Here is a 24,516-nt window from a genome sequence, read left to right on the forward strand (position 1 = left end):
CGCTCCTGGGTAAGCCTTACAACCACCTCTACCTTTCCTTGCAGACTAAAAATGAGGGGCCAGCAGGCAAACAGAGTGGGTATGGAATAGTGATCATTGCTAAGAGCTTGAATTTGGTGTAGCAAAAGGACACGAATATGGCCACCCTCTTGCCCTCCATTTCCTTACATCTATCCGCTATTCAGGGCACACCCCAAATGGAAATCTTTTTTCCTGGTGCAAAATGTCACACATGGAACTTGTGTACCCAGCTGCCAGGCTTAGCTGACATGTATGTGTGCATACACACACACACACACACACACACACACGTCAAGACCCTGAAGTTACTCTTGATTTACACTGCTCTTACTGAGAAGAATTTGGCTTGTGGCAATGTGCAAAAACTGGATGCGGGGTCTTTAGGTCCTAAATTTCTGAGTTGCCTCCTTTTCAACTCTTGTTTGCTACTTTTAGTTTTAATTTTAAGAGGCACTTCCCACTCTACATTTTAGATGTCAGGAAAAGTTCTGAGTTACAGATCACAGAACCTACAGCTCACCCACAAATGACTCAGCTCCTAGGGAAGGATTTACAAAGAAATTCAAGAGGGTTGGGCCCCCAACTTCTAATGGATTTCATATTAGTTTAGGCAGCTGTGCAAACCCCAGCTCTTGTAAGAAAAACAAAAATGAAACTAACCCTGCCCCCCCCCTAAAAAAAACTATTTTTTTTTTCTGGTCAAACAATGCTACAGAAATTAAGGCAGTGACAAAGTATTCACAACCACAAGTTTTTACAGCATTTTACTAGAAGTAGTTAAGAGACTTTGTCAATGGATGGGAAGTTAAATGCTCTCCCTTGCCCTGGCCTACAAGATTATGGGTCTGATAAAGCCTGTCATTTTGTTTTCTGTGCAATGGAAGCACCCCATACTACTCGTCCCTAATGAATGAAAGAAAGAATAAACAAAGTCTACAAAGATGACATAAGGACACTATTACTCATGCACAGAGAGTGAAAATGTGAAACAGCCACTGACATTTAATAGTAAGTGGCCACCCTTTGTATTTAAGAGGTGAACCACATGAAAACAGACTGGTTAGCATCTCCTTTCTGAGGCAGATCTGCAAGCACTACTCTTCCTTTTCAGTAATTTCAAAAAATTAACATGAGGTTTTTGGTGGGATTTTAAGCAAATGGTTTCTAATCACTGGGAGTCAGGACACTCTAGATGAAAGAGAAAACAAAGGTAACAAAAGATAAAGCCAGCTATCTTGAAGAGCTGTGCGCACAGTGGTCTTTAGTTGACTATGGTAGAGGCCATATAAATAGCAATTACACTAAGCAAGTTTTCCCTTCATTTCAGATAAACTGCCATTTTAACCAGTCCAGGCACTTAGAAATTGGATTTCTGAATGGCCAGTCTAATCCAGTAATAGTTGGGACCCTCTTAGATGCAAGCTGGCAATTTTAGTTTAGTTTTAAACCAGATTGACCCAAAACATTTAAGCCCTTTACAGTTTCAAAGCACTTGTGCATTGCCTAGTCAATACAACCATCTGGAGTGACTGGCAAGTCATTTCATAACACTGTATACCAGGGGTTTTGAACCTTTTGAATCAGTGTACCCCCAGCAGTCAGACATGGAGAAAGGAATGGAGGGGGTACAGTCCCCAGCTGCCCATGCCCCCTTGGGCCTTCTCAAGTACCCCCAGTTGAAACCCCTGCTGTACAAGCAACACCATGGCAGATAACAACCCTATTCCCCTACAGGCGTATGTAGAATTGCCAGAGTTCACTGTGACCTGGTTTCAAGGTTTCTCCTCACAGCCCCCTCCCAATTCAACAAAAGGCAGCATTCTGCTTTACAAGACATTTGTGTCGGGTTGCAAATGAGTGAGTGTTCAGCGGAACTGAACCAGACTAAAAGAATCCAGTTACTTGTTCTTGGAAACTAACAGATTAGAGAGCAAATTAAAAAAGTTGTCAGGCGCCACTCCAGGTTTCCCACTAGAACCCTTGGAAAATAAAAGCATTAAGAGGAGGAAGGAGGTGAAGCACTGACGTTTCAGGTGAAACAACAGCCTATTAAAATTCAGCTCTCAACACAGCAGTGTTAAAGCAAAGGATTGAGACAGACATATGCAAATCTGGGTGCAAGTCTGAATTAAACTGGGCATTTGCTGCTGACCTCCTTTAGTCTTCTGTGTCAGCCACTTGCAAGACCTCATAAGGAAAGATGAAATGAATGTCGCAAAGAATTTGAACACGTGAAGTTTCACACAAGGAGGCTTCAGGTGCCTGCCAAACACTGCGAGAAGCAACAGACCAGCCTGGCACAGAACAAGGCTGACAACCTCCAGAGTTTGCTGGAAAATGGGACACTGCAAACAAACTTGGGTCCCACTGAAGTCCAGATGCTGAATGAAGTATCTTTGTTTGAAGAGATCCCAGCTGGCAGGCAACATTTTGTACACAGTGCATTGGTGCGGAATAGCGTGCTGATGCTATAAAACCACTTCCATTACCCACTATGTCTATTTTAAAGTCACTTATGAATCCCTCCCAGTTTTATACAGCTGACTCTTAGCACAAGTATTAGCCCTTACCTAGCAGCAATCCTGGAATGGAAAGGTAAACAAGGAGCCCCTCCTCAACTATCTGATTGCTAATGTGAGAAAAGAGTTACTATCTGAAGAGCACAAGGGGCACAGCTGACAGAAGTCAGGCTTGCTAAATAGCAAAACCACCTGGAGTCCTGAAGAAGTATCTTGAGAATGTGTGGAGCAAGCCTTCTAATGTTAAGAGGTAAAAAAGAAAAAAAAAAAAAAGAAGGCTCATCTCTATCCAAGAACCTTAAAAGGAAGTTAATGAAAAATCAGTTGTCCTAAAAAAGGGGGGTGGAAGGGGGGTGGTTCAGGATTATCTACCTAGTACAAAGCCAGCATAGCAACTCGTTAGAATGGATGCCCTTTATACCATCTGAAGATCAAACCTCCACAATGCTAGGTGCTGTATATATATTTAGTAAGAGAGTCCCTGTCCCAGACACATTGCAATATAGGATGCCTACACAGAGCAGTGCAGCACCACAGAGATAATGCAGCTAGCTCTGGCTGCATCACGCTATACAGACATGGCCTAATTACACACAGACACGGGAAATTATTTTCTCCACAGCAGGAAAGCAACAGAAGTTAAGAACAGAACCCACGCCCGGTGTCAGTCCAGCACTCTATCCTGGTTAGAGCATTATCCTCCCAAAAGGGAGGAACAGGCAACGCTACAGGAAGATGGAGTCATAGTTTTCCATGCTGAGAGAGGGGAGGGCTCTGCTGCTTAGCCTGCTGATGCAAGTAACCTCCCTGCAAGGCAAGGGGCTCTGCACTAGATGGCTGTGGACTCTCTGGTCAACCAGGGCTCTGTGTAGGTGCACAACAGCACGGGTCTGCTCAGATGAGGCAATTCTTAACATTAGCTGCACTATAGGAGGCAGCCACACTGGGGAATGCTATTACAGCACAGCAGTGATAAAGGGCAGTGCTCAAGCCACAAGGTAAAAAACAAACTGGCAGGACCCATCTCTCCCTGCAGCAGACTGAGGTGAAAGGAAGGATCTTAAAACAGCCCTGAAACGTTTCACTCAAGGCATATAACCAAGAACCCCCGTTTACTTCTTAGCAGTTGTAACCCTCCCTCCTACACATGAAACAAACTGTACCCAGCATGGTTATAAACTGTGTTTTGTACTTACATTCATGTTGCTCATAGGGCGGATATGAAAGTCTTACGGAGATCAGTATAAAGAAGATGAAGAGAGGCCAGGCAACTTCAATCAGCAGCTGAAACTGGAAACAATAAAGACAAAGTCTTAGGTTTTCATATTTCAAAATCCTGAGAGCAGAGTACAACTCTCCTGTAAGCCAGAAAAGACACTGCAAGAATCGCATCAGCTCCCTCTACTCATCTGCTCCAGGGTCAAGAAACTGTTCCTAAACAAAAATATCAGAGAACACTTATTTGCCAGGGATTCCAGTGGCAAGCTCACTGAACATACAGAACAGGCTGTAGAGAGGGGTTGTTTCTAATTACCACTTGCTTGAGTCCCTGGAGAAAAGCTGGCACTTATCCCACAACACCATACAGGCAATTAGCAGACATTCTGGCCTTATGTTTTCGGCATCACTTGTAGGTTTTTTAGGGAAGGACAGCTCCACTTTCATCTTTACCAAACCACTACCATGTCAAATTCAGTTGTCAGTGGCACCAGCGTGTAACAGGAAAAAACTCCAGTTTAGCTAATGGAGATGCATAGCATACAGGAGAGCAGAGCTGAACCCATACTTTATGAAGCCGTCTGAACCCATCTTTATAGTGTACAGATGGTACATACAGTTGCAAATAAAGATTTGAGCTGCAGTAGACTGGGCATTGTAGATGCACATAAATGAAACCCAGTTCTAAATGCAAAGGACTTAGAGCCACCTGCCTGGGGCAGAGAAGATGGGAAGAGTGTGGTATTTTTCTCCAGAGTTATTCAGATGCAGAGAATAAGTGTGCCCATGCACAATGAGCACACTCTCTCACTCCATATTAAACCTAGAAGGTGAGAAAAACAAGAAGTTTTTTGGGTTTTTTGGTTTGGGGGAGGGAGGAGTTGTTTTATTTATTTATTTGCCTTTTTCCAAAGTCCTCTCACTTTTACAGCAAAAAGATGTTTTTGGTCTCTGTCCTTAGTGTTCATTTCAGCCTCAAGGGAAGCACCAGGTCTTTTGCAGTCCAGTCTTCTCAAAAGGTATCTGCTCAGTCCTTCCACACATCACAGGTCAGTGGGAAAAAAAAAAATCTATTCTGATTATATAACTGTGAGTTCTAATCTTCCATGCTATGCAAGTGTCCATGTACTGTACTGCAAGCAGCTAAAATTAGTCCCCTGACATTCAATGCAGAACCATCCATGCAAAGTCAGGGAAACATTTCTAGTTATTTACTGTAACTTAAAATAAACCCAAAACCATCATCCTGGTACTGTACTTTGAAACAATTACTACTTATTCCATCCCCAAAAGCCACTCAGTGAGGTTTTCAAGGATGCCTAAGGGACACAGACACCCCATTCCCATACAAATTAATGGGGATTGGACATCCAAATCATATAGGTACCTTTAAAAATTGCCTCAGTTTTTCCAGAGAGGTTAATCATTATTTGCAATGTACTTACATGTGAATGTAAACACTACATAGAGGAAGTCTAGTGACAACACTGTGGTAAGGTTTGTTGATAACATCTGAGCTCTACCTTTACAAAGATAATACAGGAGACCCTCACAAGTCCATACAAGTAGGTTATTCAGGGTTACCAGGAGAGCAGGGCCATTCCTGGGGATGACATGCTTCCTGCAGCAGCAGATTGCACTACAGTTTCACTTCAGGCACTTGGGGTTCCCCAGATGCACAGCTAGTAGTTGCTTACTGTTCTTTTCCCTAGGCTGTTCCTCAAGCTTCCCATTCCACTAAGAATAGCAAAAGGATGGACCTAGGGATAGCAACTCCTCTATAGTCCCAGTGCACTGCTCCCACTTACTGATATCTGCAGTTGGAGTCTGCACAGCTGACAGTGGTGGCTGCTGCAGAGGAAAGGAGCAGAGTTGTGAACTGTGGGTTTCTGAAAACTCCTCATGCTCAGGGCTTCACACTGTTTCTCTCCATTTTTGGAGACAGATGCTGAAGTCCATTAATAACCCCTGAGCTCTCTGGCAGGTCATTTCCAGGAGATATGGATGGGAGTGGAGCCCAATCAAGTGGCGCACAACATCTCCCATCCTACCCACTTTCAGCTAGGCACCACACCAGCCGTATGCATGCACATACAAGCGTTAGACAGATAGCAAAATACACAATGTGCAAGTGTGTAGGGGAAGAGGGCTCAAGCCCTTTAACCTTCAGGGAGGAAGAGAGGTGGCACTTTACTGCAAACTGCTGCATCACCACAGCAAAAGCATGCAGCTGGAGCAGATTGTCTGCTCCAGCAGGAATGGGCATGGATATGGTACATGGAACAAGCTTACAACTAAGTTGGAATTCCATAGGATGGTTTTGGTTTACTAGTTGAACGCTGTGTCCATTCCCTAAAAAACAGTTCTCATCCTTTTGCTTCCAAAGTGCAGTGGCTTCCTTCCACAACTGCTCTGGCCTTGAGGCAATGCCAGTTACCTTACCACTAACTCCGTATAAGCTTCATAACTGGGTATCATCCCTACATTTTCTGCATCTATGCAAACAGGCAGTTCGGGGACATGGGTAGCCCAAAGTTGCACAGAAAATTTAGGCTGGACCGCAGAGTTCCTAACTCCCTAGTGTGTACTGTAGGTACTACTTTTTGCCTCCCATAGCATGTGATTATTATTGTGATGGCAAAGCAAAATGTCTAACCCTGCTGAACAATCTGTTGCTTCCTACCCTCCCATAGCAGCCAGGGGGAGAACTATCATTGCACACAATGGATGGGATCATCAGAAGAGCTCAGGAGTGGGGGTGCGGGACAGAGGAAAGAGTTATATACACATCTCAGTGGGAATTTTACTGTCATTAGTCAACTGGACTGATGTCAAGCACTAGTTGGCACTGGGCTCTTTGAGGGTACAGAGTGAGATCTTGCAGCACACCAATAAGAAGCTTGCTGAAGACTACACCCACAGCCACCCTGGCAACATTTTTAAATTCAGGGTGTTGCCAAATCCTGTGCATTGCCTATAGCCATTTACATCTCTGTGCAAGATTCTAAAATAGCAAACTATTTGCAAAGCCAGACAGGAACAAGAGGAGGTATTGAATAAAGGAAGCCGAATCAGAAGAACATGTTTTTACACAGTACTGACCCCTGAACCTGATTTTCCTTTCCTTCCTCTCACCTGCAGAGCAGGCAGGATACCGTTCTGCTGTTGGAAGTTCTCCAGTACAAAGTAACTCTCAAGCTGCACACGTCAAGCCGAGCTTTGAACCCACCTTGTGCAATGCAGATCAAACTCGCTGCAATTCTAAGGACAGGTTGCAGTGGGAAGCATATGTGACAGCAGCACTTGTGGGAAGAGAATTTAAAAAGGAAGGCGGGGGGGGGGCAAATATATATTTTCACATCCATGTTCAAGCTCTTTTCCGAGTCAAATCCTCAGCTGGCGTAAACCAACATATAGCTTTGAGGCACTTACCCAATCTGCCCCAGTAGAAGGTCTCACTGCTTAGCCTTCAGCAACAAAATGAGCAGAGAGAAATGTCCCAGCTGGCCAGGAGAGTGGTGCTGCAGGGACATGAGGCCCTACTGTTTTCATGTTTCCATAATTTAATATTCTTCCCCTCTGGCATCACCAGTCAGAGCTCACATGGGGATCATTAGCAAAGTAAAAGCCTTGGGGACAGACCATCAGCAGCAAAGACAATTAAGTGAGCCTGCCCGAGGCCTGCCTTGTAACTTAGTTAATGATCCATTAAAATAAAGAAGATTACTGTTTTCTCACACATCTGATGGACAGCTATGCTGGGAAAACTGCAAAACAAACTTTCCAGAAGGCAGCAGAAAGATGGGAAAAAAAACAAAACAAAACACAAACAGACCCAAAAACATGCCAAAACACGAGCTACGAGGGCCTTCCTTCCTCCTTCCCCATTGAAGGATGCCCAGGGGTTGCTACTTTAATCTTGTGGGACCACTAAATGGGTTAAATGTGCCCTGTCACATGGAGGTTGCTCTACGCTGTTGTCAATGCGTCTAGACCTAAACTAGACCCTCTTGACTTGCCTTCCTTCTCTGCCAGATTTAATTAGTGGTTTTAGCAAAAGCCCGGGAACAAGAGACCAAATCCTTTGGCCAACAAGTCACAGTGGCAGGACAACAGGTGGTGGCAGAACACTGACAGTTGCTTTATTCATGACAAGTTAGGATGTTTTTGATGTTTCGGGCACTGTGCAAGACTGTCTGTCTGCTAGGTTAGACCAGAGGTTAGCAACCTACAGCTCAGAGGCATTGGATCTGGCCCACCGGCTGCAGGTGCTCTCCCCATGCTGCCTACCACCCTCCAGGCTCTGACCCAAGGCGAGTCATAGCTGGAAAATTTTGCCTACTACTGTGTTAGACAAACACTTGGCTAGGATGGTTCATTCTGCAGTGGGTAGAGGTTGAAGAGACTTCTTGGGGTCTCTTCCAGCCCTACTTTTCTCTTATATGAACACAGCCCACAGGTGTCGATGGAGTTCTGTCAGTTTATATCGAGGTAGAATCCAATCCCTAAGTTTTGTACAAAAGTACAGACCTTTGAAATGGGGCTAGAGCATACACTGGACTTCAAGCATCCTTGTACTCTACCCACATGAAGAGTTCTGCTGCAGTCAATTCATACATGAGGCCCTGCCACAGCAGGGATGTCCCATCCATTATCACAGTACAATGAAGGGGACCTAAATGTACAACTCCTAGGTTGAAGACCTAGGCAAGGAGGATAAAGCCCCTGTGAACAGGACTTTATGAATAATGTGAACAGAATGAGAATAATATGTAAACTGCACACAGCTTCCTGACCCTCTCCTCAACAGCCTTGTTATTATGTAGACAGAAAGAACCCAGGCTCACATTAGGAAGTCCTCTTTTCAATACCATATGATAGGCCATGGTCAGTGCCACACCGAGTGGCCACGAACTTAAAATGGATCTCTTCCCTGCTTACACCACAGCTAATTTGGTCCTGAGAGACAGTCAAACCAAGGCTTTAGGGACATGGTTTCCATTTCCTCGAGTGACCACAAATCACCCTCCTAATCCAGTGCATCCAAGATCCATGCATAGCCAGCTGGCAGTGCCTTGACATTTACAAGATTCAAAAAGTTTAATCGGACCACTTTCCATTTACTGCCTAAACAACTTGCTCCAGTGAAAGCACTCTCCTCTTACACAAAATTAGCCTCAAAGATTTTTCTCTTTTAGTCTTCAGAGAAACCACTGGAGCTACAATACCCTAAAAGGTGCAGCAAGTTAAAAGTCTGGGATCGTGAAAGGAATGGACTGTGTTTTCTTGCATATTTCCTTAGGACCATATTCTTGCTGGTTTCCTTCTCATCCCAAGTAGGATATTTCCCTGTCATTTATGTTGTGTGGTACTTCAGTACTAAGGTTTAGGGCACAGGCACAAACTAGCCATGATGAACTCCATGTTCCATCAAAAGAAAGTAGATGGCTAGCCTTTAATGCTTCTGTATTTGAATGCATGGCTGTACCTACAGATTCCCCCCCAAGTCTGCTATGTAAGCTATACCCAACCACAGGCATTTCCACCTCCCTCCAAGTGGAGGTCATTAGGAGAGAATCTGCTATAGCAGAACAGAGGGTTACATCTTGGCCCCATTGATGTTTTAGTGGGGAGTCTGCCATCAATTTTAGTGGGGAAGGATTTCATCCCTGTTCTGCAAGCAACAGAAGCTTTTAGATCAAGAGCTCACAGTACTTACAGATGGCCCAACCTAGTAGGATTCCTGGAGATAAACAGATACGATATTATGCAAGTGCTCAAGTTCATGGGATGCTCTGCTCCTGCCCCATGCCTCACTGGGGTAGGGAGTTTGCCTGGTCTCAGCTACGTAACATTTTGGTTCAAGCACTCAAGCTCCAATGCAGAATGCTGGAGGTGCCTCGCACCTTGTACTCCCACTGACGTCCGTTCCCTTCAGCGTATCAAGGAAGATGTGTGCATACAATGGATCAAGACACCCTAGACCAGGATCATTCTTGGTGTGGTGGGTTATGAGGCTGTGACGGAGGCAAACAAACACAAACCACCCTTAAAAGCTCCCACACACTTACAGTTTGCCTTCTCCGGTAAGTGAAGTTCTTCCATAGCAGCAATCCCAGCTGTGTCCAGAAAGCCATCTTCCTTCAGCAGAGTGCCACAGCCCCCTTCGTGCAACAACAGCACACAGAAGGGACGCTGTGGCTGAGCATGAACTGGAGAAAGAGAGGAAAAGCCTCCATTAGCCCGGAATAAAGCAATGAACAAGGGCCACATTCTGTTTTCATTTACACTGACAATCTTGTAGAATCCAGTTGCCAACTGCTGCAGGCTGGCTGGGGGGAGAAAACAGGGGGAAGTAAGTGTTAGGGAGGAGAAGACGAGGATATGGAATCCTGCTAATTCCAACAGATGTAACCAAGTTCTGACTTTGACCCGAAGCATCTATTACCTCAAGGTTCCTAAGCTTAGTAGGATGACATCCCTGGGAGAACAATTTTCCCCAATTTTTCTCCTGATCAACAAGTTTGCAGGCACAGAAACTAGGAAACAAGACTGCTCTAGTCACAGCAAAGCTGCTTGGAAGGTCCTTTGATTTGTATGCAACCCTGTGGTGCTCCTAGGAGCAACTTTGTTTTGTTTTAGTGTTGCCTTCCACGTAGGTTTTAATAGCCAAGCACTGGCATTGAGATAGGCACGCCACTCCTCCCGAGCTCCAATTTGTGGCAGGCAGCAAATGCCACTTCCAACGGAAATGCTAGGCAGGGGTCAATGGAAGGAGACACACCCATCTTGCTGAACACAGTAAAACTGACAGACTTTTGCCCTGCCCCTTTAGCCTCCAAATGCAGGGAGGTAGTTGGCCATGTTAGTCTGAAGTCAGACTGAAGGCAGGGCAGAGATGTACCTGAACCCAGTCAGAGATGCAGAAGCTTTCGTGAGCCCAGATCCACTTCATCAGATGCTGAATTCTTGGCACAGCAGTGGTGACAACAGTTTTGTATTCTAGGCCAGGACCTGACAATTTACAACCCACAGGTTGGATCTGGCCCACCAAGTGATTCCATCCGGCCTGCAAAGTCAGGATGTCAGCAATAACTCAGCACTGGCAGAAAATCTGCAGCAATTTGGCAGCGCAGAAGCAGTATCTGTTTTGGTGACAAGCTGGTGGTGGAGAAGCAGCTGCAGCCAAGTTGCTAGTCTTCAGTGCAAGCTGCAATAATTTGGCTCACCACTCCCAAAAGGCTACCAACCCCTATTCTAGGCTCGTCAGCATAACAGGTTCTGGTTGGTAGTATTGCATATGCATCTGGCCTAAAACAAGTGACAATGAAAAGGGCAGGACAACCCAGGATCAGGTTCTTGTGCTTTTGTTCAGCCAGCACTGCCTTAATAATCCAGAAGGGATTGATCTACATAAGGATACTCAGGAAAATTAAGCCAAATTAATCAAAGGTGTAACTTCAAAAACAAAGTCACTACACAGTGTAGAAGCCTTGTGTGGATAGTCTCATTCAAGACTAAAGTGGCCCCTAAAATCAATTTAGTTTATTCAGTAAAATAAGCTAAATCAAATTACCATAATAAGGCCCCTCAAATTACCATAAGGCTGTCTATACAGGGAGTTAATACATCCTAGTTAGCCCACTTTTCAAGTTAACTCAGATTAAAATTTACCAAGGGTCCACCTATAGATAGGGACAGACCAATTCACAGTTTTGCAGCTTTTACGGAAACAGTGAATTTGGTAGGCCTCCCATAGAAAAAAAATCCCAGTCCCTGCAAAAAAACAGGAAAACAGCAGCGGGGGTGGGGGTGGGGCTGCAAACAGAAAATGGCAGCAAACCCTGGTGCCCTGGAGCACAGGAAGAGATTGACAGGTGGCCACCTGTTAATCTCCAGGGAGGGGCAGGACATCCAGGTCCCCTAACCCAAAAGTGTAGGGAAGGGAGGGGGATGAGGCCACTTCACTTCACAGCAAAAAAAAGTGGTGGCTGATGCTATGCCGGGACCATGAAATACAGAGGCCACCTCCATGAATTAGGTAGGTTCCTATCTGTAGACAAGCCCCATGTTTATAGGAGAGGTATTACGTTTATCAAACTCCTACCTAACCGATTATCCAAACACACTGAAATACAACTGCCCTCCATAACATCTGTTGAACTGGGAACATGTATGCTTTTCATAAGTGTCTGCCATGCCAATGTCTCAGTACTGTGACTGCAAATTGCATGCCTATTTGCAAGCTACACATTTCCAAAGAGCACAGGCATGGTGCAAACAACCTCCTTGGGCGAGAACCTTCTCTAGGCTACCGCGCAGGAGCCCAGAGCGCACGTGGTCACCATGGTTCTTTCTGTACTTAAAGTCTCAGGATTAGTGAACATGCGGCTCAATCAACTCTCCAAATGTCATCACAGGCTAGGTTTCATTCCTACAAAGCAAAACATCCCAGGGACATTTAGATTCTAAGCATTCCCTACCTCTCGTGCAGAGTCACCCAACCCCTCCCTACAGAATCAGCTACAGCCCTACTTTTTGTCATAGCAAGGTCACACTGCAGCTTTGCAGCAAATCAGCATTAAATATTCCCAGCTGTAACCAAATGTAACCCAGACAAGAAATGGAATATGAGGTGTTCAGTTCTCTATTCCCAGTCACCCACACATCTCTACTGGTGTTGGGGGGGGGGAGGAGTTGACAGCATTTCTTTATTATACACTTCAGCACCCATGCTTGATCATTACTCACTGCGCTTTAATACAACAGACTAAATCTGACTGCTACCTGATTACAAAGAAGCGACTCCAGGAAAGCAGAGCACCCACGCAATTAGATAAACATTTTCAAAACACTGGCTGCATGGCCACTGCCTGTGGGTCATGAGTCAGGCCTCCTCCCTCCTGTGTTACCACTTAAGTCAAAAAATAATTTCATCCCTTCTTCCACAGGGACTGATCCTGCACCCATTAAAGCCAAATTTACCTCATATTCCTTTGCTGAAGTCCCTGTGGCCCTTGTAACAAGGCACAGTAGAAACCAGAGCTGTAATTTACAGGACACTCCAGGTGATGGCTAACTGCTAGGTAGCTGCGTTACTCCACAGGAACAGAAAGCCAAAAGGTGTGTCCCACACCACTGCAAGCAGCCTGTGTGGCCCAGCTAATAACTCCTCATGCAGGGCAATCTACTTGGTAGAGCCTAGCTGCATGTCACAGACTAAATGCAATTGTGCTGGCCTTGGAGACTAGACGAATTAGCCTGGAGGGAAGGTAGAGATGCAACAAAGGCTGACTTCATCAGGGACTTGAGCTGGATGTTTCCACTCTTCAGTTAAAGGACAGGTATGGCCACTCTCTCCCAAAGAGGGACACAGCCTGGCCCTGACAGAACCCCAAAGTACCAAGCCAGGTGTGCAGTGTACCCACTTCCATCCCTCTGAACCATCTACCTACTGCTGAGAGCTACATACAGACATCCTGCTGGAATGCCTGTCACAAATGTCACCACAGATTGGGCAACAAAGGGCATATACTGGGGCTGCTCCAATATGCTGTAATTACAATGTGTCAGAGCAGACTTGATTAAGTCTGCTGGAGCAGGGTAATTACCATGCTCCAGCAGATTCTAGCGCCATGTGTATCAGCATCCCCACACTGAAACATGGCAAAGCAGGGACACTTTAAACTTAAACTTAAGCTTTTTTTTTTTTTCCTCCATGAATTTTACAGCTCTGTGGGGAAGTTCAATGCCAAGAGAAATCAGCCAGTTTCAGTCATGGTTCATATGCCTCACCCCATTAAAGTAAAAGAAAGCATTTTGTGAACCATGATTATGTGCCCCAAACGACCATTTCCAAAATGCACAAAACATAAAAAGTAAGAGTGCAGGTCTAAAACCAAAGTTTGCTCACATTTGCTATTATGGGCCATATTCTCTACTGGTCTCATTTGATATTGTTACACCATACGCTCTAACCCTGCCAATTTACAGCATGCCAGCTTGCTTTTATATAGCACTTATAGCCTGACAAAATAGCAAGAAGCATCTTTATCCTCACCAAGAAGTGAGGTATAATAAAACCTCCAGGACAGAACCAGATATATGCTTAGCACCAAGCCCAGTAATTACTACTGTATGCAAGTCCTGTAGGTTCAGCCATTCCCAGGAAGCAAGCATTTCCAGGAATAGGTCAAAAGGTAGCACACACCATGAGAAGATCCTGTGAGGTGTCCAAATGGGTGTGTGCACGCACAAGCAGGTTTAATTTTCTAGCTTTGTCACAAGCTTCTTGTATGTGCCTCTCAGGGCCTTGGCTCCTCCTCACAAAAAGTTGGACAGCAAGTAAGGCAATGTGGCACCTTAGAGACTCACTGGTTGAGAGAGGCTTAAGCTTTTGCAAGCAGCTAACTTGCAGTCAGATGCTATGATGTGTTGCAAAGCAAGCTGTGGCTTATGAAAGTTCATGCATCTCTGAACTAGTCAGGTCTCAAAGATGCCATCTTGCCCCACCTTCTGCCCAACTTCTTAAAATCCTCAGTAGAAGAGGTGGTATGCTTTTAAGAACAGAGACCAACTGGAACAATGTAGTTGTACTGTACATAGCATAAAAGGGTCCTGATCAGTAGCAACTCCTCCCTCCCCCATGAAGTGGCATTATGTAGCAGCAATCAATCAATGTGAATAACAGCGTGTGGGGTACGGGAAAATGCACCCTGCTACGAAGGTGCAGACACACACCAGGTTTCGAATCCATCCAGGAGACCCATTACTGAAGAGAATCCAGAGAACAAAACTCTGCTTACCACCCTTGGGGGGGGAAGAAATGTACACTTTCAGGAAGGACCCATTTCTGTAGTTCTCCAAATATCCCCCAGATCATTCTGTTCAGCTGGAGGGAGCAGGGGCAGGGAACTGATTCTTGCATTACCAAATCAGTAAGCGTCTCAGTCTACAGAACCCATGGATCTATCTCACAGGTGGGCAAAATGTGGGCCAGATGCAACCCACCAGGCCATTCCATCTGGCCTGCGGGGCCCCTAAAAAAATTTAGAAAGTTAAATATTTATCTGCCCCTGGCTGCCTATCATGCGGCCCTCGATGGCTTGCTGAAACTCAGTAAGTGGCCTTCCACCCAAATAATTGCCCACCCCTAATATATCTGAATCTCTGCTCTTGGTCAGAGGCCATTTGCTCCTCTCTAAATCTGGATAGCAAAGTTTCAGAGTAATGGCATGGCACAGTGAGGGCCTCCTTTGCCCCTGCATCAGGAAAGGCCTACATCTAGAAAGCTGCAAACAGATGCCAAGTACTACTTTTTAGTCACTTCTTTGCTGACATCCATGGCATCCTCCTATTCTGCTCACCACATCACAGTCCTATGAGTCTGTCTCTAGCCTACCAAGCACTTCTACAAGGCCTGAAGACAGGTGGTTTCAGTGCAGATGAGCATCTGCTCATGCTAGGGAGGGAGGGGAGCAGGGGTATGTAACAGGAAGAGCAAACCAACAGAGGACAGCCTCTATTGTTAATGCTGAAGGTGCATTAATAGCAAAAGACAAGCTATGATGCACTATTTATTAATGGTACCAACCTGCCTCCCTACTCAGAAGACAAAACTTCAAAATGCCTCCAAACCCAAACCAGTCCCAGCTCAAAACACAAAGCCTGTACTTGTAGAATTTAAGACAGAAAAAAAGAGCTGCAGTAGCAGAGACTCAATCCCTGACTTTTCTTCCCACTCCTCCCTCCCTCCCCTTCACATCCTGCCATTACTGCTGTCTATATTAAGCAAACATACAACAGCCTTGAAAAAAAGCTTTCTGCAAACAATGAAGCTATTTGCTGTCTTTTGGAGGGGAGGAAACCTTTCCCCTAGAAAAAGAAAAAGCAAATGTATCAAGCCCCTGGTGACTGGAATGTTTTGGTATACCAGGACTGGAGGGTTGGCAGGGGCAGGAGGGTGGTGGTCCTTAATTTATATGTTGCCAATTTTAATCCAGCCCTAGTCAACTGGGTCTAAAACCCATCACCAGGTGATGAGTGCTCAGCAGCCCACATGAAATGGAACTGGATGAATGCCACCGCATCTCAGTGGACAAGGGTCCACATCACAAAAATCCCCTGTCACTGTTGGCAGCTATCCAGAGACCAATGACTGAGGGGCCAGGGAGCATAGTACTCACAGCCTGAGAGACAGACCTCTGCCAGGTCTCTTTAGAAGCATATGGGTGGGATGGCATAGCCTTGTCCTGCTAGTGCCAGTGCCATCCACATGCTGCGAATAGATAAAAAGTCTGGTGGATTATCTATTCTCCCTCATGCATAAGCAGCGAGGGTCAGAAGCAAAGCATCTGCTTGACTTCACCAGGCTTTGGTTCAGGTCCTAGAATTACATTCTTTTCAAACAAACATATCAGAAGAGGGAACAGACAGATGAGCACAGAACTTAAGCTTCTTGGGGCACAGATCAAAAGTTACTTTTTTCACACAATCAGCCCCTGAAAGTGCTCTACAACTGTGCTGCAACATGTTCACAGCTGCAAAGTGCTTCTAAAGTGGCTGATCATTCAACAAATTAACCCTCAAAGGAGGCATCAGATGAAGGCACTCCACTTTAGAGCACCTTAGGAAACTTGTGTTCCCTAGGGTTAATTTGTTGCAGCCCAGTTCTGCCCCTGGGGTTGTCTGCAAGATGGATGGATGGAGCAAGCTGCCAGGTGGGGTTTGCCCAGCCAGAGCTGCTGGGAAGGTTGCGAGGCTGGGGGGGGGGGGCAGCGCTTCAATCTCCAATACACCCTCATCCATCTATTGCACCAGGGGGCATTGATTCTTGGCCCTTTATGTAAAGCACTGAGTTTGCCCTTGGAGAAGTCTGTAAGACATCTCAGGATTTGGTGCTTTTTACACAAATCCAGATGGCACTTCATGTTATAAAGTCACATGCTCTGCAAGACCCATGCTAAGGCAGAGCCCTTGACAGAAGAAGTCTTATCACAGCAGCATCTACAGTCCAATCATTGGGATCAGGGCTGCATTGTGCTAGGTAACACGCATCCATTTAGTAAGAGATTTTAGTTTGAATAGACAAGGCAAGCTTGGGACAGCTGCTATTCCTATTTACAAATGAAGAACTGAGACAAAGATTAAATAACCTGTCTAAGCTCTCATGCGAGGAATCTGAGAGACCTACAGCTCTCCCAAGTCACAGCCTATTACTTTAGCCACCTACTATCAGAATCCTTCAAAATCAGATGCCATGCTCTCCTAATGCAATGGGATTACAACAGTTAAAGCGAACTTATTCCTACTCCATTACTTGCACTTTGCACCACACAATCACTGGCTTTGACAAGGACACGATTGCAGCTTGTAATCAGAAGTTAAAGGTGCATCAAGCTGGAGAAAAGCTTTATCAAAGCTCCAGCAGTTTGGACAGTCACAGAATGGTGAAAGTTACAGGGGAGTATGCAACTTAAGTTGAAATCAAAGGATGTGGAAGGTTGCAGTCCTGATTCTATTCAGGCTTAAAGAGGGAGTGACTGAGGACAAGTGCACGCACAAAGTTACGGACTTGCACCTGTACTGCTCCAAGAGATTAATTCCCTTGGAAAGATATTCCAAGATGCTTTGCAAACCCACAATTAATGCAGACTGTAAAGGAGAGGAGTCATTATGCATCCAACAACAGCTCAAAGGGTTGGAAATTAAAGAGGAGCAAGCCTCTGATACTAGCAGTTTTCAGATGGACTAGGTACCACACCTCAGCAGGCTCTTCTAGAAGAGCCAGAAGAGATAGAGACAGGACCCCAGTTTTTAACATGTCAGTCATCTGAACAACAAGGTTTCTACAGCAACAGAAACATAATTGTTCTCTTGCATCACCTGAGGAATCTGAAGCAAGTTAACCTACCTTTTGTCAGTAGCTCTTTTAAGTGACTTACCCAAAGTCACACAAGGAACCAGAAAGCAGAGCTGGGAATACAACCCACAGACCCAGTTCTCAAACTGCCTGCCCAAGCACAGCACACACTGCAGCACTCCTGAGTACTGTAATGCAGTCTCAGCAACAGCTGTGAGCTTTGAACCCACAGCCAGAGATGCAAAGGCACTATCAACCCCTCTGCACAGACACCGGAATGCAGCTCTTTCGAAATTTCCCAATGCTCAATGGTGCTTCCTTGAAGTTTGCCAAATAGGCAAGTCAGCCCCCAAATTTCCTACTCAGTCTTCAGAAGTAATTCAGCAAAACATTCTCTCAAGAACATGACCATCTTAAATTGCTGGTTTATACTTGGGTATTTTTTAGTAGCACAGCTAGATCAGTGTTGACTCAGCAGGCAAGAGGAGAAAGGTGAATTACAGTGGCCAGTAACTACTTTTGGCTGGCCACTGTTAGCAAGATCCTGAGCTGATGATTTACAATCGTTGATACAAGCTGCCCAGATGGCCCTACATGTACAAAAGGAAGGGGAATAAGATTCAGACTGCTTTAACAGTTTACAACACAACATACAAGTTATAGGAAGATGATTAAACCATCAAAGAATCAGTTTAGGGACCCAGTGTCTCAGATCTGAATAAAACACAGCTCATTCACAGGGTCTGGCAAGGTAAACCTGGTAGTATTTCATTTCCCAAGAGCCCAACATTACAGAAATGCAAGGTCAGCTGGTGAAAGACAACTCGGCCTTTTGCAGGGTGAAAGTCTGGTAGCTTGGTGCATGGATGGTGCAGGGGGATGGGGATGGTGTTGCATGCGTCGGGGCTAGTACCATTCTCAGGCTCAGACCCAAGTTGAAATGAAATGTTAGGTGGGGGGAAGGCAGCAGGAGACAAAAGGTCAGAGCTGTAAAACAGGAATAGGAAACTGACCCACTGTTGCCAAGCTAGAGTGAGAAGCACCTGGATTTTGTCTCTAGTCACTTCCTAGGTGCATGCCAGATCATTCTCCTACTAGGCTTCGTCAGTACTGAAAGACAGCCGCTTGGCATTTCACATCCCAAATTAAACCTGCAGTGACTGTACTTAGGTTAAAAAAAAAGAAGAGTTTTTTTGCAAATTGGAGTACATTTGAACTGGAACTCAGAGGCAGACAAACCTTGCACCCCAGAATATTTTTTCCCTTTCAACTTGTAATTGCCCTTTAAGGACATGAGCACCATAAAATCATTTAATGGGTTCTATCCTAAAAGCATGAGAAAGACCACTGAATAATCAGCAATCAGAGGACAGGGAGAGATGCAGAGAACAGAGAATACCCATACAATTCAATGCTCTGGGCATAGTTTGGCAGTGCCCTGCACCTGGCTCATTTTTCATGCCAGCATGCAAAGTGTAAAGGTCTACCAACTCAAAATAATGGTGTTTTACATGCTCTTTGCCCTAGACCAAGCAACTGCCCCAAGTGCAAGGCAGCGGAGGAATAAGGGGACATCTTTCTATGGCATTTCCTGCATTTCAAAAGCCATCTCCTTCCCCCAAACACGTAGTTCACCAAGCACTGTTCTGCTTTTGTAGCACGACGATGCCCAGTTAGCTCATGCACTGCAAATAAGATCCTTAAAGATTCTTCTTCTGGCTTAAGGCGTGATCCTACAGTCTCCATGGAACAGAAACCAAGTAGCCAACTTTTTGCAAAAAAGCTGTATTTGCATATATCACAGAATCTGACCTCAAGAAGTTGTATGAATGAATCATGGTATACACACCAAATGATGTACACTTCAAAATTACACACAAAATGAAACGCATTCATCTGTTTCCAGTAGCTGTAATCATTTTAATACAATAAGAGAGCATTCTAGTCTTTCAGTCATTTTAATAAAAATGCCTACCTTTTTCCAACCTAAAAATAAAAAAAACTTCCAAATCTAGTCCTTCTCAGGGAAAACAAACATAGGAAAAGCAAGGTTCAAATCAGACCAAAAAGACAGAACAAATAAGTTATTCAATTCACCATGGCCAATGTCCAAAGATCCAGAGTCCAGAGTAGCTGAAAATCCTTCCTTCCTATATCAGAACTCATGGTAGGGGTGATATCTTTTATTAGACCAACTAGATTTTTGCAAAAAAAGTATTGATTTGTAAGCTTTCAGGCACAAGCACCTTTCTTCCACGTTCTAGCCTCCACAGGGATGACGTGGAAACAGTGGTGATCATCCATCCTGTTGAGATAACAGGGATGCTCAGCCCTAATTCACCGTGATAAGCCTTGACCACAGACCACCTCCGATACAATATGGCCAACAGGTGAGCCAGTTCTAGTAAAAATCAGTTTTCTGGACTGATAGTGAGACCCAAGTCATATGTTTAGAAGGGCTAATATAGGATGGCATCTAACTCTGGAAAAGACGCTTTTTAGCTTGGTAAGTCTTCAAAATGACGATCACCACAGGTTCTCTGAGAAAGCCAAACAGCGCACCGCTTTCTGACAGATAGTGCTGAAAGAGACACAAACAACTCTGGGCACTTTTACATGTGCTCCAGGGGTGGGGGGAGGGAGGGCTCTCTGAGTGGCTGGAACAAGTTTTGTATTTCAAAAACCCCTGCCACCATTTTGAAGTGTGGGGATGCCAATACATGAGACGTGGAAGCAGGCTAGAACAATTAAATTGAGTCTGCTCCAACACACTGTAATTACAGTACATCGGAGCAGCTCCACAGCACGTCTGCAGGCACCCTCTGTTCTTAGACTAGTGATTCTAAACCTGGATGCTGCAATCCTTTCAACAGTGCAGCTGTGTTAGCACAGGTAGGTGTGTAAACTTGATTTCGCAAGATAAATCCAGAGATTTCAAAAGGGCTCCATAGTGTTAAACATATTCGGACCTGTGGTCTGAGTTCTTTGCAATGGAAGAATTGCTCTATTATTTTTCTGTAATTACACTCTTTTTTTTTTTTTTTTTTTGACTAAGATAGCATTTTCCAAGACGGTGTCTCAAGTCTAAAAGGATCAAGAATTACTGGCTTACACAAAGCAAGAACCCCCCCATACTGAGGACCAGATTCACCACTGAATTTTGAACACTGAATCACTTTTTGAATGCTGAACTGTTATAAAGCTAGCTTGGGCCAAGGTAAATTTACAGATGTTTTGTATCACACTTGCTGAAGCATAGGCAGTGAAGCTAGCCCTAAAGTTGCAATTGTAAAATCTACCCTTCAAGGGTCTGGCTATGCTAACGTTCAGCAGCACCTAAAGCAGTGATCATACAAATCAGAGGACACGGGGCAAGAAATTATCAAATTTTGGACCCTGCTTTTCAACTTAGAGTTCATTTCCACTTCCAAATGTAACTTGGCTCAAATTTAACACAAGGCGTTGTGTTATAGCTGAGCTCATTTCAATGCTTTGTCTGGGAAGGGCTATCTTAGTTCTCCATGCCTTTCATTTCCAACATTTTGGGGTGGTTGGTTCCTCAAACAAAGAGGTCTGGAAGGCAACAATGTGTCTTGCACCTCAAACACTGCTTTTGTTAAGCTTTTCAGGGTGAAGTTACCCTTCTGTTTTCTGCCTGGTTTTGATATCAAAGGGAGTTTGAAATACAAACTGTATCTGGCACAAGTTGAAACTGCAGTATTAGCTGTGCAGTTCATTCAGTGGAGTACAAACAAACATCACTATCATTTCCCCCTTGATCTTTGCCATCTGGGGCCAATATGCCAAGAACCATCGTGTGTCAAAGTAACAAGGAGCAACGACCACATGCTTTTATATGAAAAGGAAATTTTTAGTTCTACTTTTAGGATCCACTTGTATGAAGAATAAAGTTGCCAGTTAAATTTATGAAAGACAAATTTTGCCGAGTTATACCCACACCACTTCAGTGAGGTCATTCATGAGTGCAAGTGAAAGCAAATGGGGCCATTGATACACATCTCAAACACTTCAAAACATGCAACCAAGAAAAACCTAAGGAGTGATGGGGAAAATGGCATTCCTGTTGAACACCAAGAACAGAGGACTTAAACAATTTATAGCTGGCAAGGTGTTACACTTCTTTCAGGCATAGCTAGAGACTTCTGCAGTATCAGCGTACACAGAAAGACAACAGTGGTAGAAGAAAAGTTAAGGGCTCCGTAGGCTAGCCTTTCACCCAGATCATCATTTGTCAACCAGGTTTTCAACCCTTGAATAACCACAGAAGAGTGCAAATGGCAAAAAATAATCCCTCGCTCCATGCTTCGCATAACCTCCATCACAAATCACCCAATACATGGACATCTTGCAATATGCCAACAGTCAATGCCTTTTAGGGTATTGTTACATGTTACACTTAGCACATGTTATATTTAGATTATAGTAAACATTAATACAAACTTAGAAAGTTTTCTGAGCAGTTGCACGTTAATGCTTACTACAGTCTAAATACAGATCAATTGTAGTACTGCACTGAAGTCTTGAATTCACTCCCGTGCAGTGCCGTGCCAGAGCCCTGAACTGCTTGCCGGGTTCCCACCCTGCTACCAGCATCAGAGCCTTGCCAGTACAAGGCTCCATTGCAGTAAAGAGGCTGGGAGCCTGACAAACTGCTTTGCTGGGGGCTACCATTCTACCCACACCCACCACACTGGAGCCCCTTGATCCAATCTGAACATATCGGGTGGGGGGTGTAACTTTACTGCGCTATGATGGCACTTAGCATGTGCTTCACTACTTGAATGCTCAGACACTAGTGTTTTAAGTGCAGTTAGCAGGTGCTAAGTGTAACATGAAACACTCTCCTTTTTATATGAAGGTGCAGGATTCATAGCTAAAATTAAACAGATTTCATTAACATCAAGTGCCTAGATTGCATCAGAAAACACCTTCCTACTGCTTGTTTTCAACAGACTTATGAGAAGCTCTGACTCCAGATCTAGCTCTTACAAAAAAAAGTGACAGCTCAGGTGCGAGCCATGTAGAGACGGAGAGGCTGTCCAGCATCACGAGGAAGACAGGGTTAAAAAACCTAAAGAGAATCTCAGACACCAACTCCAGCATCACATTAGGATATGCCTGGAAATGCAAGGGGAATGCATTCACAGAACTTTTTATACTCCTCTGTGAAATCTGAAACATCATAACCAGAAAGAAATAAGAACACATCCTGCTTACCACCAAACAACTTTGAGGTAAACAGACTATTCCAACTTTTCTCTGAGCCTAATCTGCATAAAATGAACTGTTTCAAACAGGAGATATTACCACATGTTCAACTCTCCTATGAAATATGAACTTTCATTTCTCCCCAGGAGAACTTTTACAATCTTTTCTCCTATGCCTGAAGAAGGGTGCTTGTGCCTGAAAACTTGCAAATAAAATACTTTTTTGCAAATATCTAGTTGGTATAATAAAAGATATCACCTCTACTACGAGTTCTGATTCCTTTCACAGAACTTGGCAGTGATATGCAAGGTGGCAGGGATTTCCAGAAGAAGTGTCAGGAAAGCAGTGGTGGCATTTACCAGATTAAATGAGCTTTGTTCCTCAAAAATATAAAACCTACAGGCCAAGCTACAAAAATATCTTCAACTCTAATGTTACTTCAGTCTTAGCCATGAAAACCTGAAAAGCACTAAAAAACATGTCTAAATGCCTCAAAAGCAGAAGTCTTAGAGATGTCCCGGGTAGTAAATGGATTGAATTTATAAACACAATCCAAGAAACATTTCTAAAATTATGCAGAAGAGGCAGCAGAAATGTGTCATGCATATGACTAGAACATCTGCCATGGCTAATGCTCTCTTGCAGGCAGATGGGGAAGACGTATATGCCAGCAAGCGCAACTCACACATTTCCCCTTCCGGCCTATGCCAGAGGACCAGTTAATACCAAAATGTGGTTTCTTCTCTAACTGTTGTGGCTCATGCTTTCAGCTCCCATGTGTGTTGGCCCAGAGGCAGACTGTTAGACATGCAAAAAAGGGCAAATGAAAGTAATACCTGTTAAATATAATTGTGGGGGTGGACTTAACACCTTGCCATCAAAAACAATCAAAGAGGACTGTAGGCTGAACAGAGCAATAAGCTGTTCATTCCCTGAAAATGCCCACACTGAGCAGAATTTGCTCCATTAACTTTAATATCCTAAATGCTGGTGCAAGATCATCTATTTTAATGACCGCCTATACCACCGCTTTACAAAAAGATGCATGTATATTATGCGTTCAGATACCCGCCTTAGATTTCAGACTGCAGTTTCTGTTACACACATGGACATGGACACACACACACACACACACACACTCTCTCTCCAGTCTGATAAGAGTGTTATTCTTCCTTCTAGCTTCCTTTTTTTTTTTTTTTTTTTTTTTAAACTAATTCTGTGCTTTTACAGAGGACAAGACATTCCTAGCTGGTGAAGTGACATTGCTCTGCTGAAGTAAAAGTTTATACCAGCTAATAAATGTCTCATGCAATGCACCCACATTTTTTCCATGTGTGAATGGGACTAAGAAGAAGTCATATGTGGGACATGGCATCTGGAAGAAAAGAAAGAACCAAGAGGACAAGAAGGAGAAAGAAAAAAAAAAGTCTCCATACAGATCAAGTGACCAGGATTTCCCCTTTTGAGAACTGGAAACTTAGGGCTTGTTACACATTATTATACTTTGAGCTTCTCACATGTTGATTAGTGCTGGTATAGCTCCAGTGTGGCGCTCATACATTCAGGTCAGCAGCAGCCTTGAAGTCTGGAAGGTAAAGAATCCCCACTCCCTTCCCCTATCCCCTCTCTTTCGTTCCTGGCTCCCCACACCCCTCAGGGCTCCCCTCC

General features: G+C 44.4%; 1 protein-coding gene across 1 annotated transcript in view; it reads right to left on the reverse strand.

The window, feature by feature from the left end:
- Positions 1 to 24,516, reverse strand: part of ABCA1 (ATP binding cassette subfamily A member 1) — a 116,210-nt gene that overhangs the window by 86,021 nt on the left and 5,673 nt on the right. Inside the window, exons 2-3 of the mRNA XM_019554993.1 lie at positions 9,830 to 9,970; positions 3,737 to 3,830 (exon numbers count right to left, since the gene is read on the reverse strand). Coding sequence (XP_019410538.1) covers positions 3,737 to 3,830; positions 9,830 to 9,895 — 160 coding nt within the window. The 5' untranslated portion in view covers positions 9,896 to 9,970. The remainder of the gene's footprint in view (positions 1 to 3,736; positions 3,831 to 9,829; positions 9,971 to 24,516) is intronic.

The sequence above is a fragment of the Crocodylus porosus genome, unplaced genomic scaffold (assembly GCF_001723895.1).
Source record: "Crocodylus porosus isolate Cpor-Errol unplaced genomic scaffold, CroPor_comp1, whole genome shotgun sequence".
Classification (NCBI taxonomy): Eukaryota; Metazoa; Chordata; order Crocodylia; family Crocodylidae; genus Crocodylus; species Crocodylus porosus.